The 15,027-nt window shown below is 35.4% G+C and overlaps 2 protein-coding genes across 2 annotated transcripts in view; one reads left to right on the forward strand and one right to left on the reverse strand.

Moving 5' to 3' along the window:
- GTF2F2 (general transcription factor IIF subunit 2) overlaps positions 1 to 15,027 on the reverse strand; it is a 155,680-nt gene that overhangs the window by 83,152 nt on the left and 57,501 nt on the right. The gene's annotated exons all lie outside the window — the stretch shown is intronic.
- On the forward strand, positions 213 to 1,663 carry KCTD4 (potassium channel tetramerization domain containing 4). Its single transcript, XM_039254379.1, has one exon. The coding sequence runs from the start codon at positions 220 to 222 to the stop codon at positions 997 to 999; it is 780 nt and encodes a 259-aa protein (XP_039110310.1). The 5' UTR covers positions 213 to 219; the 3' UTR covers positions 1,000 to 1,663.

Below are 15,027 nucleotides of genomic sequence, written 5' to 3' on the forward strand. Positions count from 1 at the left end.
TCCCTTCCCTGTCTTACTCCAGAAATCTCCCGCACACAGAGCTGACAACGCCACCTACTGCAAAACCGAGCCGCCGGCTCAGGCGACGCTGCCAGCATTTCCATTCCATCACCAGGCTGGAGCTGAATAAAGGCGTGCTTTGTGTGGTACTGTTTCTTTTTTAAAAATCTCAAAGCCGAGAAGAACAGGCTTGTTATTTTGAAAATAGCATTTTCAAAAATGGAGCGTAAAATAAACAGAAGAGAAAAAGAAAAGGAGCTGGAAGGGAAACACAACAGCTTGGAAGATGCTGACCAAGGAAAGAACTGCAAATCCACACTGATGACCCTCAACGTTGGTGGATATTTATACATTACTCAAAAACAAACACTGACCAAGTACCCAGACACTTTCCTTGAAGGTATAGTAAACGGAAAAATCCTCTGCCCGTTTGATGCTGATGGTCATTATTTCATAGACAGGGATGGACTCCTCTTCAGGCATGTCCTGAACTTCCTACGAAATGGAGAACTTCTACTGCCGGAAGGGTTTCGAGAAAATCAACTTCTTGCACAAGAAGCAGAATTCTTTCAGCTCAAGGGACTGGCTGAGGAAGTGAAATCCAGGTGGGAAAAAGAACAGCTAACACCCAGAGAGACTACTTTCTTGGAAATAACAGATAACCATGATCGCTCACAAGGACTGAGAATTTTCTGTAATGCTCCTGATTTCATATCAAAAATAAAATCTCGCATTGTTCTGGTGTCCAAAAGCAGGCTGGATGGATTTCCAGAGGAGTTTTCAATATCATCAAATATCATTCAATTTAAATACTTCATAAAATCTGAAAATGGCACTCGACTTGTACTAAAGGAAGACAACACCTTTGTCTGTACCCTGGAAACTCTTAAGTTTGAAGCTATAATGATGGCTTTAAAGTGTGGATTTAGACTGCTGACCAGCCTGGATTGTTCCAAAGGGTCAATTGTTCACAGCGATGCACTTCATTTTATCAAGTAATTACCTGTGTCATGAACAAAGGCAACAAGCATGCAGCCAGCAAGCTTCGGAAAACCACGGCATCAAAGGCATCCCAAATAACGTGTGCCCAGCCAGCTCTGTACTCAGAGCCCTGCTGCTAATCAATTACTGTGAGCTAACGGTATGTAAATTCTATCGCTAAAGATGTCCTTCTCAAGGGTGTTCCTGCTGATAGACTCTTACACTTAAAACACAAACAAGTGATTTCTATATATTATAAATAAAGACTGAATGCTTTTGCTATTTGTTTATTTCTCCTTAAGCTGTCTTTCAATCAGAATGTCTTGGGTACTTGCACAATGAACAAGCATGTACATTATTTATCATTCATTTAAGTAAATGGTAATACAATATTTTAAGGGGCTGTAAGATTTAAAATCAAACCTACAAAGAAACTGAAGTGGTAAAATTAAGCATTGAGAGCAAAAGAGATGTGCAGATGTGCTAAAACCGAGCTATAGTGAAACCAAATGTAACTGTAAGAAGGTATTAAAGCTATTATTGACTTAATTTTACGGCAGGCACCAAAAGCTTATTCATAGTTCCTGTATTTCATACTATAATTATAGCTGAATTGACATATTGCTGAACATTCCTAGAAAACTGCTTGATGACAATAAAAAATAAAAGCACTATTAGCTTCTTTGCTTGTATTAATAATTATAATAAAAAGTTACATGTGTCACTTTCAAAACAAAGAGTACCACTTGATGATTTCACACAATACTATGTATTGATGTAGTCAACTGGCAGGCTATAGTAACTCTGACTGGTCTTCCAAGTGACAAAAATCAGCAAATTCCTTTCTTTGCAGGCAGAGCTCCAACACAACCTGGATAATTTAGCCTCAAAAGAATATGTGGTATCAAAATAATAAAGGAGTTCATTTTCAGAACCACCCTAAGTATATATTCATTTTTCAAGCTCAAAAATATTAAATGAGCATCACTAAACATTATTCTTATGAAAGAACTTTATTCTTTTCAATACCTGCGTTGATGCTAAATCTCAGATTCAGAGAGTTGTGTTAATTTCTTTAACTTCATGCTGAACAAGGAGTTTTTATTTTAAGTTTTAATTTTTTTAATGTTTTATTTATTTCTCAGAGAGAGAGAGAGAGAGAATGAGAGCGAGCGAGCGAGCATGAGCAGGGGAGGGTCAGAGAGAGAGAGGGAGACACAGAATCAGAAATAGGCTCCAGGCTCTGAGCTGGCTGTTAGCACAGAGCCCGATGTGGGGCTCGAACCCACGAACTGTGAAATCATGACCTGAGCTGAAGTCAGACGCTTAACTGACTGAGCCACCCAGGCGCCCCAAGAAGTTATTTTTAAATTAAGTTTTATATATGGCTGTCTCAATGAAATAATGCAGAAACTTAGCTCTAAATGTGAGTGCATTTTTCTCCCCAAAGAACAGCTAAATAATTCTATGCCTCTCATTTCCTTTGGATTCTAAGAACAAATTAGATCTTAAATTTGCTCCTTTAAATCTTAACTTTAATAAACTTTAACAAAAGGTTTGTGAAAACTTTGACTGAGGTTACACAAATTAACATAAATGTAAAAAGTTCGCTTACACATAAAAACTTAGAATTAGCAGCAGAGCTAATATTCATTCTCAGAACTCTGACTTCCAGTTACAAAATCAAAGGGAATGCAAAAGTTGGCTGTACATACTAAAGGAAATACTTTAAAATCTATCATACAAAAAGGTCCTTTTAAAAAATGCACATTAGGGGCGCCTGGGTGGCTTAGTCGGTTAAGCGTCCGACTTTGGCTTAGGTCATGATCTTGCGGTTCGTGCCCCGCGTCGGGCTCTGTGCTGACTGCCAGCTCAGAGCCTGGAGCCTGTTTCAGAGTCTGTGTCTCTCTCTCTCTGACCCTCCCCTGCTCATGTTGTCTCTCTCTCTCTCCTAGAAATAAATAAAACATTTAAAAAAAAAAATGCACATTAAAGGGGTGCCTGGGTGGCTCAGTCAGGTAAGCGGCCGACTTCAGCTCAGGTCATAATCTCACGGTTTGTGGGTTCAAGCCCCGTGTCGGGCTCTGTGCTAACAGCCAGCTCAGAGCCTGGAGCCTGTTTCTGATTCTGTGTCTCCCTCTCTCTCTGTGACCCTCCCCTGCTCACGCTGTCTCTCTCTCTCTCTCTCCCTCTCACTCTCAGAAATAAATAAAACATTAAAAAAATTAAAATAATTCTCAGAAAACATTTTTTTTAAATGCACATTTAAAAAAAACCCTCAAAACTCCATATCAACCACACAATCTTCTTTTATGTGTAACAGGAAAAAAGATATTTCTAATAAAAGTCAAATTACCTCTTATATACGTTAGCATACATAGCTTAATCAAGATTGAAAGGAACTATGAAAACAGAAAAATACAGTAAAATCTATTTTAGCAGTCACTATAATAGAACTGTTTATATGCTTCATCAGCTTATGAGTGGACTTTTCCTTGACATTTGGGCTTTGGTAATGAAAAAAAATGATAGTGATTTAATGTCAAAGCAAGATTTTCTCTAACAAGATTTCACTATAGATAATAAATATAGCCCTGACATATCTTTTTACAGGGGATATCACTGAACAAATATCCTTAGAAGTGTAAGTTTTTGCATGAATTCACAAAAAGAGAATTTAACTGTTATAACAAATCATTACTTATGGAAACCACTACTTAAAGAAATCTGTCATTCATTTTGATGAATGTCTCTAAAAAATTGTATCTGGAAGCATTTAATTCATCTTCAAACTTTTGATAAACCATAATATTCTAAAACAATTTAATAATCTAGCAGGTTATTTGACCAGACTGATTATTCTTGTGTAACATTTTAGAAGTGTACCTTTTTAAATTCAGCTAGTTGCACTTGGATTTACACATCCAAGTGCATAGTGTGTTGTAATATCATTTTCAATTTTACCATTTCTTCAAATATTTAGCAATACTTCCCATTTAAAAACACTCAAGAAATCATACAAAATGCCAATCATAAGTCAGAATGACATTGTCATATTTTTGTTTGTAGTCAATGAAGAATTTCTTCCTCAAATTTTTCTCACAAAATTCTTATTTTTCTCATTGCTCCATAGACTAAGTCACAAAGTGACTCTTTATCTTCTCTTAAGAAGAAAGGTAATAAAAAAATAGGTTACTATACTTGCCACAAGCCCAACATATACAGTCTTATATTTGGAATTATCCCACACAATGCTTCTAGCACTGTACTTAAAATATGCAAAATAAAAACACAGCTTATAGTGTACCATACTTCTACAATGTACATGGCTGTGTGCAGAGCAAATGAAACACTTAATGAGACTTTTCAAATAATAAAAGATGACCACCATCCCAGACTGAAGCTAATGATACTAATGAAGCTTATTTTTTAAAGAAAATTAAATACAGTTCAATTCTATTTTAAAGATAATAAAAGATAACACTTACTGTTTTATTACATGCCTGATACCACACTATGAGCATGTATTGTCTTAATTAATCCTCACAATGACCCTAAGAAAGGTACTATCATTCTTTCACAATCCTATAGTTATTAAAGAGGTAAAAGAGGATTCAAAACTTGAAACCCAGGTATATTCGTTTCAGAGCCTGCAGGAACTGTGTCTGCTTTTGCTGGCCACTTACATCTCTAACACTTAAAACCTGGCATAAAACTGGAGTTCATGAAGTATGGGCTCAACACAGAATACCAAAATACAGGTTTGCTTCACTTGATAAAAATCTCACAATGCAGGTTCTTATAAAATGTTGAGTGAAAAACTCAACTATGGGAAAGTAAATACAATTTTTAATGTCATGTTGGGTCATTTAAAGAACTTGAATCATCTCACAACAATAAAGGATATCCTAAATTTCTCTATTGGTAAATCTAGATCTTCACATAACAGGTTTGTGGAAAAAGGAGATTAACTTTTTATGACCTGTACAGTCCACAGAATTGACATATTATGAAGAAAAAATACAGCACACATAAGCTCTGAAGTCAGACTTGGATTCAAACCCAATTAACCTCCACTAACTTGCCTACAAAATGTAAACAAGAGGGGTGCCTGGGTGGCTTAGTCGGTTAAGCATCCGACTTCGGCTCAGGTCATGATCTCAACGGTTCATGGGTTCGAGCGTGGCATCGGGCTCTGGGCTGACAGCTAGCTCAGAGCCTGGAGACTGCTTCAGATTCTGTGTCTCCCTCTCTCTCTGACCCTCCCCTGCTCATGCTGTCTCTGTCTCAGAAATAAATAAAAAAAATTTTTTAAATGTAAACAAGATTCTTAACTTCTTTGAACTTCAATATCCTCACAGCAAAATGGAGATAATGATTAGCTGACAGATCCTTTTTAAGGCTTAAATTAAATTCTAAATTATATGTAAAGGGCTTCATCCACTATAGACTTTCAATAAGCACTGGTTATTATCTTATCCAGAGTAAAGATATCTTCATGACACAACCATGAATAACACGCACAAAAACGCATTTACATTAATTAGGCTTTCAATTTAGACATAAACAGAATGCAGACTTTTAGCAAATGCAAGCTTAAAACTTTGATGAATGCTATAAGGTACAAGAATATGTTTTAAATTGCTACAGGTAAACATAGTTTTCATTGATATTAGTTTAAAAATACATGAGCGTTTCTTGGGACTTTTATAGTCTATCTTCATGTACAAAATCTACAAGAACAAAATAATCATTGCAGCTGTTTCATCAGCAGTATAAAACCAGTCAGCAGTAAGATATGTGATAACACAATCTGAGAGATACCCCCATCTAATAAATTCTGGTTAAATGTCTTAAACTGCAATGATGTCAGTCAAGGTTAAAATTAGAGCATCTGAATCATAATTATCCTTGCTGACAAAGCAGAGGTGTGGTATGGACTATCCTAAAGAGCATGCAACTTAGAAATTATTTGTATTTAGCTTTGAAATATATATGGCTACTTCTGTAGCAGACTGATCTTCCTAATCATATTTTGCTTAAGCTGATGTTAAAATTAATTTGCTTCGGTGAACAAGCACCAAGGGAGTGGTGATAAAGGAAACTGTGCCGGGCAGAAGGAAATATCTAAGATGAAATTTTAAATTTACCTAAAATAATTTATAAGAGGAGAATATGTTTCTATCTCTTGAACAAAATATACAAAAGAGGGTGCATAGTGACTCAGTTAAGCATCCGACTCTTGGTTTCAGCTCAAATCATGATCTTACGGTTCGTAAGTTCAAGACCTACATCAGGCTCTGCGCTGACAACACGGAGCCTGCTTGGGGATTCTCTCTCTCCTTCTCTCTCTTTCCCTCTCCTGCGCTGTGTGTGTGTGTGTGTGTGTGTGTGTGTGTGTGTGTCAAAATAAATAAACATTTAAAATAATAAATGCAAACAACTATCTAATAAATCACTCATTTATATGTATTTAATAAAGAATAGTTCAAGAGCTTCTATCAAACAAAAATCACTGATACACATCTCCTAAGTTGCTATAAATGAGCTCCATTTAATTCAAATTTTCCAACAATGCAAAAAAAAAACTGTATAATGTTAATGTTTTTGTATAAAATGTGGAAACTCTAATTTAAATCACTAATTATTTTAGAAAAAATACTGAATTGGATATGAAAGAATTATGTCTTTAAAAAAAACTGTTCCCTAGCATAAAATACAACAATCAACAATGAGTTTTTCCAAACCCAAGATTCCAGAGTATTTAGGTACATTTAAAAGCAACATTTAGTAGTTTTGTTGTGTGTGTGTGTGTGTGTGTGTGTGTTCAAAAATTTCTTTTTGAAGACAGGCCCAACTTTTCAAAAAGTAATTCTGCTTACTGTCTTCAAGGATGTTTAGACATATATTCTACATCATTAGTGTAAAATTAAACAAGTCTGATTTCTTAATTCCACTCCATTGATTTTGCCTTGTTATAACAAGTGTTTATTAACTAAGTTTTAAGGTTCTTAAAAATTACTAAATGATATTAACTTTAATCTCAGTGGCTGCTTGAATTTAATAACCTTCTGTGATTTAATGATGTTTTACCAAAAAAACAAGACTATTTACTTTAGATATATCATTTAATGAATTGTTGTTCATTTTTAAAAAACATTAAAAATAAGTAGGAATGCAGATGCCCATGATCGCATATCTATTTTGATTATTGCATATTTTTTTCTCTCCATATATATTTTTAAAGAAACCCATATAGAAAGAAAAAGGGAAGACTATATTATATATAGCTATGTGCAAGAATAATTTGGTAGAAAATGTCAGGTGGTTACTGGAGAGAAACACAAAATAAAAGAATCTCAAAGTCATAGGTGATTAATCTATAAAACAACAAAATCAAAATATACAACCACAGGCATTTGCACTTATGATACATACCCGTTTACTTGTTACAATGCAGCCCAAAAATAACAGACTGGGATTCAGTATATAAATATTCAGCTACCTTGAAAACTGGAAGCAGGCTTTATTAAAATGCCATTTTAATTACCAGCTATATTTCCCTCCCTTCTTCTTTCTACCTTATCAAATTTAAATTATTTGGATATAAGGCAGATTATACTTATAAGGGTCAAGAAAACAAGGTTTTGTATCTCTTGCTACTGTAGAACAAAAATTTTTTTATATTGTAAAACTCACAAGATAATAAGTATGTAGAAAAATAACAAAGCTTGATATAAAAATTTGGCAGGTAAGGGGCGCCTGGGTGGCTCAGTGGGTTAAGCGTCTGACTTCAGCTCAGGTCATGATCTCATAGTCAATGAGTTCGAGCCCCATGTCAGGCTCTGTACTGACAGCTCAGAGCCTGCTTCTGTACTGGAGCTTGTTTCTGATTCTGTGTCTCCCTCTCTCTCTGCCCCTCACTCGCTCACATTTTCTCTCTCTCTCTCAAAAATAAACATTAAAAAAATTTTTTTTTAATTTTGGCAGTTAACACTGAGGTATTTAGTGACGCCATAGGCCATGCATTAAGTAAACTCATTCCCATTCTCATCCTAAGACTTTCCATTTAACTGAAGGATGTAATAAAATATTTTAAAGTAGAATTAATTTTAATCACTTTTAACTTTTAAATAATGAAGATATATCAAATACTGGTCTTTTTGGATTCAAGACAGTAAAAAAGCATATGAGGATTTAAAGTACAAGGTAAAGAATAAACACACCAACAAATAAATAAAATTCAAAGTAAAGTATAAGGTACAGTTCTAAGTACTTTATATGCATTGTCTCCTTTAAAACAAAGTGCAAAGATTATTCCTTTGGTCCCCAAACCCACTCTTTCTTTCTGTTAGTAATCGAGCCCTGATTCAGGGTGGCAACTGTACCCAGACAAAGGCTGTATTTTCCAGTGTTCTGGGGCTCCTGCTGGGTATGAACAAATTATAAAGTTCTGACCAATGTAATATAGGCAAAACACATAGGATGTGCTTTTGGATAATGTCCTATAAAGGTTACAAAATCGGGTGAACCATTTGGCCTTGCCCTATTGTCTTCACTTTGCTGCCTGGGATGCAGATGTGATGGCTATAAATGCAGAAGTCATTCTGGATCATGCTGAGGATGGAAGCCATGAACTAATGATGGCAGATGGTGGATGATGACCATGGAACCATCATACCGGACCCGGACTACTTATCTCAGAATTCCTTTACAAAGAAGAAAAATTTCTTTGTATATTTTGGGATGTCTGTTAATCCTAACAGATGGATGTGGGTCCAATCCCCTTTTTACAGATGAAGAAACAGACTCAGAGTTAAGCAACTTGCTGCAGGTATGCAGCTCGGAAGAAACCTTCAAAGTGCCAAACTCTTAACCATTTATATGATACCACTTTCAGACCTGACACAGAGAACTCAGTGAGAAACTTGGTTGTGTACTAAGCCTTGAAAATGGGCATGATAATGTAGGATGGTTAGCACCTCCACTCATTTCAGTAGGCTAAGACTTGGTTTAAAATACTGGAAGATGACAAAGTTCACCAAAAGGGAATCCAAGCAGTCTGGTAAGTTTGCTGCAAGAAAGAACTGGGATAGAGAATCCATTTCTGAGACATGTTGAGTCACAACTACGTAGAGGAAAAGGGGTGACTGACAGGTCGAAGAGTGTAACCAGGAAAGAAACCTCTGTGAGCCAAAGTGTTTTCCTCATTCAGGTACAGAATAATTATTGAATAATCCAGGAGAATAACTAGCTCCCCGGGAATAACAATCAAACTGCTAAAAATTCTTCTAAGGGAACATCAAAGAAAAAGTAGAATATCTTTATACAAGTGGTGGGGTGGTGGTAGAGACGGTATTCATATAAAGTAAACAAAGGAACAACTTCACAGATTTCTGAGATATAATCAACCTAAAAAAATTTTTTTTTTTTTAATATTTATTCACTTTTGAGAGATAGAGACAGAGTGCAAGCAGGGGACGGGCAGAGAGAGACAGAGACACAGAATCTGAAGCAGGCTCTAGGCTCTGAGGTGTCAGCACAGAGCCCAATGCGGGGCTCAAACCCACAAACCATGAGATCATGACCTGAGCTGAATTCGGATGCTCAATCGACTGAGCCACCCAGGTGCTCCGATACAGTCAACTTCTGTACTATGCCCGGCCCCCACACACTTTGAGGGTGGAGGAGGAACAAGACTATAGACCGAGAAGGGCATAATTCTCTTCTGTTTCCCAGTAGTATCAAACAATTTAAAAATACTTAGGATCAAAAAGCATTTTGTATGCTCTGTTTTAGAGTCTTCTGAGAGGAAATAAGAAAACTGAGAAAAAGAAATGTAGTCTGAAAAACTGAACTGATGGAAACTGGCAGACGGACATGGCCAATTTCTTAGTAACAGCAAGGCATGAATGAAGAAAGAGTTACAGAAGAAGCTATCTCCAGACAGAAAGGGTCCTGAGGCTTTAAACCAGCAGGGTAGTCATTTGTTTCCTAAGTAGCCAGTATTATTATCTTCAATTTTCCAAATTAATAAGCTTGTGGTAAACTACTCAAATAATTAGACACTTTCCCCAAGAACATGTCAACAGAAGGATCAAGAAAAACAACTGCTGGCTTGTTTTACACTTAAGTTAAAATACTGGAGCACTGATGCTAAAGCTCACATATTTTTTTTGTTGTTGTTAATAATAAGATAAAAAATGATGCAAAGGAAAACAAGTGAGTTTTTTCATTTGGTTTTGTTTTTTTCCAGTTATAAAATTTTAATCAGATGATCTTTTACTACCAACCCTCATTCATCCACACATTAGATTTATTTTATATTTACTTCTAAGTATGCAATGTTTTTGTATGACATAGCTTTAAAAGACAAAATATGAAGTTATTGTTGCTTAAAACCTTATTTTACACAGCTGAGAACCAAATTACTTATAAATCCTTGGAAGATTTAAACATGAGAATACATATATATAAGCGCGTCCATTAGAAAGGAAAAGTATTTTCAAAATCGGCAAACTGATAAGCAAAAGATGTCAAAGATGTCACCCATACACCAATACAGATGTCACCAGTACAGTTAAACAATCCTGAACATTGCCCTAGAACGCAGGCATCTTTTTAGCTTCTGGTTACTTATAGCTAGTAAATATAACCAAACAGGATGTAGACAGATTGAGAAATGTTCTTAATCTTTTTTAAAAAGAAAAATTTTCTAATGTTTTATTTATTTCTGAGAGAGAGAAAGAAAGAGAGACAGCATGAACAGGGAACGTCAGAGAGAGGGAGACACAGAATCCGAAACAGGCTCCAGGCTCTGAGCTAGCTGTCAGCACAGAGCCCGATGTGGAGCTCGAACCCACGAATTGTGAGATCACGACCTGAGCCGAAATTGGACACTTAACCGACTGAGCCACCCAGGTGCCCCAAAATGTTCTTATTCTAAAGCACTCAAGGAAGATGCCTGCTAACCTAGTTCCTACCAATCTTTTATAAAATCAAACAGAGAAAACTAGGACCAATGGCACTGAGTGGTCAATCTTTCTGAATTGAACACACACCTAACTAAAGCTGCTAATAACACCTGCAGCTTGGCTTCACATTAGTGATAAATTTCTTTTAAATTTTAAGTTAAACTGTAATTTACTTAATCAAAACAATTCACTTTCTTAGATCCTTCTTTTAAAAACATGTTCACACTTGATATTTATTTAAAATAATCTCTGTAGGGGCGCCTGGGTGGCTTAGTCGGTTAAGCGTCCGACTTTCTCTTGGGTCATGATCTCGCGGTTTGTGGGTTCGAGCCCTGCATCGGGCTCTGTGCTGACTGCCAGCTCAGAGCCTGGAGCCTGTTTCAGTCTGTGATTCCCTCTCTCTCTGACCCTCCCCTGCTCACGCTGTCTCTCTCTCTCTCCTAAAAATAAATAAAACACTTTAAAAAATAAATAAAATAAAATAATCTCTGTAGTCTAAGACCCCCACATTTAAGTTTATTGTTCATCACTATTCAAAATCCTAGCCCACAAAATTATTGGCTGATATTACAAATAAAAACTGATAATAACGGTAAATAATAAATATAAAAATAAAAGAATAAAATAAAGAAGAATGAAAAGTTACTAATGTTTACTAAACATTAATTTGTGCCAGGAACTTTTCTTATTGCTGTACCTAATTTACAAATGGAGAAACTGAAGTTTGGCAAAGTATGTTTATGGTTTCAGAGCTCCTACTGAGAGACTGAGGAGGGTTTTAATTGAGCAGCCAGGTTCCAGAACCCACTCTCAACTAATACAACCTAACACTGTCAATCTAAATCCTCCCTCTAGCTTTGAAAAGTAGAAAATTGTTTTTTTCCCCACCATCTATGAGAAGTGTTCATCAAACAACCTTATAGTACGAATGTGATTCAGGGGTAAGGTGTTTAATTCACCTGAAAAAAATTTTTTTAAAGAAATAGTAGAAAGGAATGTTTATATATGTAAACAATTGATACATCTAAAATTTTCTTAGCTATTCAAAGATTCCCCAAAAACCTCCAAGCTTTTTTCCTCTGATTTCTCATTTTAAAGTAGTGACTTTCCTTAAAACCACTTTGGATAAAAAAGTAAAATTCTAAGCTGCCTTTAGATGAAATGAGTGACCCTTTCCTTTTTGAGGCAGCCAGCAAAGGAGGGAAGTACATAAAGAGAACCGATGTCATATCTATTTTGTTTTTTTGATGACTATAGGACCACCAGAGAGACTGACAATCCACCAATACAAAAATATATTTTTAAAGAAAAAGTCACATTTTTTGCATGTCACTATATCCTTCTAAAGAAAATATTAAGACATACATGAAAAAATTGAATGATTTTATTCAATAAAAACTAGTTAGGGGCACCTGGGTGGCTCAGTCGGTTAAGCATCCGACTTCGGCTCAGGTCATGATCTCACAGTTCGTGGGTTCGAGCCCCGCGTTGGGCTCTGGGCTGACAGCTAGCTCAGAGCCTGGAGCCTGTTTTGGATTCTGTATCTCCCCCTCTCTCTGACCCTCCCCTGCTCATGCTGTCTGTCTGTTTCTCTCTCTGAAATAAATAAAACATTAAAAAAATAAAAAAATAAAAAAACTAGTTAAAGCAATACATTAAGGAAGTTAATAGGTCTCAATTATACATGCATACACAAATAACAATTCAATCCATTTCACTACTAACACACAAACTAGAAAATAAAAATGTAAAATAAAGGAAAACCTAAAATGGCCATTTTTTCACATGAAATAAACCATACTAAATTAAATCAGCTTATAATTAAGACAAAATGTACATATTAAAAATCACTTTTCAAAAAAATTAGATTTCAACATCAAATGAAATAAAGGAGCACGGAGGCAAAAGTATCATTCAATATGTACATCAATTCTTCCACATTAATATTTAGCTAGCTTAAAAATAAACATTCATGAATTGTCTAGAACTTCTTGAGGAATAAAATATATATATATTTCTATATATAAAATTTTAAATATATACCTAAAATAGACATGTAATCTTGAGTCTAAAATGGAGACAAAAATTCTACAATGAAACTGAAACAAAACAAAACAAAACAAAAAACCTGTGCATATTTTCTAAAAGTCACTCATGAACTAGTTTTAAAAAGGGCTCTGAGATGCCTGGGTGGTTCAGCTGGCAAGGGTCCAACTCTTGGGTTTCAGCTCAGGTCATGATTCCAGAGTCCTGGGATTGAGTCCCACGTTCAGGCTCCACACTGAGTAAGGAGCCTACTTAGGATTCTCATTCTTTCTCTCTCTCTCTCTCTCGCTCTTTCTTTTTCTCTAAATAAACAAATAAACATTAAAAAGGGGGGGAGGGCTCTAATGTGGAAATCCAGACAATATAGAGATAAATGAAAAATAATTCAGAAATAAGAAAGCATGATTAGAAAACCAGAAAAAAGCATAATAAATTTTATAACTAATACTAAGGTTAAACAGCAGGGGAATTAGCTGTAAAACAGAATGTGAGCCTTTAAAGCCTCAATAAAGTAAAAATTAATCACTAAAAACTGAGAAATTACGTTTTGAGAAAAATAACTTCCTAATTCTTCATAAATGAGAATTAACAAGTTTGTCAAAAAGTGGAACCTGGAGTTAAAACAAACAAACATAATAACTCTAATCCCTTAAATCCTCCCTCCTCACATCTACAGCCCCACCCTCCAGCAATAGAAGCAGCTCTTGTATCTCTTATTTTTATGGGAAAGAAGCATTTCTTTGACATTCAATAGTTCTTTCCACTCTCCTTCTTCTCTTACTTCAAGTAAATTAACTATACGTGTTCTTTTTCCCTGTAATGGTGGGTTAGATCAAAGCTCCCACTGAAAACAACTATAGAAGCTGAATAAAATCTTAAAAGTATCAAAAAGACCACAAGATAATAAGTAATCTCCTAATACAGGGAAAATAAGAATCCACAAAGCCATGGGTCAATCCAGAGAAAATGAGACCCTGTGTTAACATAATCTCCAAAAGAAAGCAGCAGGAGGAATGAACAGAAATCCAAATCCAGAGCTGCACAAGGTGGAAAGCCTACCTTCAAGGTGAGGGGAAACAGGATGTGGAAAAATCCATGATGAACCCCAACTGGGATGACCACAAGTCCTAGTTCCCCAAAGACACTCTAGTTTATAACACTTCTATTTACCATCAAAAATGTTCCGGGTGGATGGTATGGTCACCCTAACAATACTCTAGTTTCAATCCTCTGGCTATCCTGTCAGAAAAATGTCAACCCTTAAACATGGTTTAAATGTGGTTGTAGTACACTGTCTCTGAAGATGACAGCTACAAATTCCTCCATCTCTATATAAGGAAAATACTTATAGATTCAACAAGAGCCAAATAAGATATCTAGAAATAAAAAATACAATAAGTAAATTTTAAACCTCACTGGATGAGTTTAAACAGCAGACTAGACACAACTGAAGAAAACTTTAGTGAGCTGAAATATTAGAAAAATAAACTTTCCACAACATAGCATGAAAAGAATAAAGGTGGAAAAATCACGAGAGAGATATAAAATGCAGAGTGAAAAAGCTAAGCATATGTTTAAAATATCAGTGTAATCAGTATCTCAGAAGGAGGGGAGAAAAAGAAATGGAACAGAGGCAACATTTAAAGGGATGGTGTCTGACATTTTGTAATCGAAGAAAAATAGCAACCAATAGATAAAAAAGTCTCAATGAATTTCAGGTACCTTATGTAAAAAAGAAATCTGGACTTCGATATATATTAAAACTGTAGAAATTAAATATAAGGAAAAAAATTTAAGTAGCCACAGAGAATAAAAAGATTACCTTCAAAGAAGCTGCAGTAAAACTAAGCAAAATTCTCCAAGACAAAAAACAACTCAAGGCTGTCGACTATCTTTGATGAGTTGAATGAAAGTTTCTGCCAACCTAGAATTCTTACTCAGCAAAAACACAAATTACCAGTATCAGGAATGAAAATGAAGGCATTAAACAAGTGGAAATTTATGTCAATAAATTTGACAATTTAGA

Source organism: Hyaena hyaena, unplaced genomic scaffold (assembly GCF_003009895.1).
Source record: "Hyaena hyaena isolate Hyena2069 unplaced genomic scaffold, ASM300989v1 scaffold_483, whole genome shotgun sequence".
Classification (NCBI taxonomy): Eukaryota; Metazoa; Chordata; class Mammalia; order Carnivora; family Hyaenidae; genus Hyaena; species Hyaena hyaena.

Bases quoted from the DNA above. Each gene is read 5' to 3' on its own strand.
- KCTD4 (XM_039254379.1), top strand. From the start codon at position 220: ATGGAGCGTAAAATAAACAGAAGAGAAAAAGAAAAGGAGCTGGAAGGG.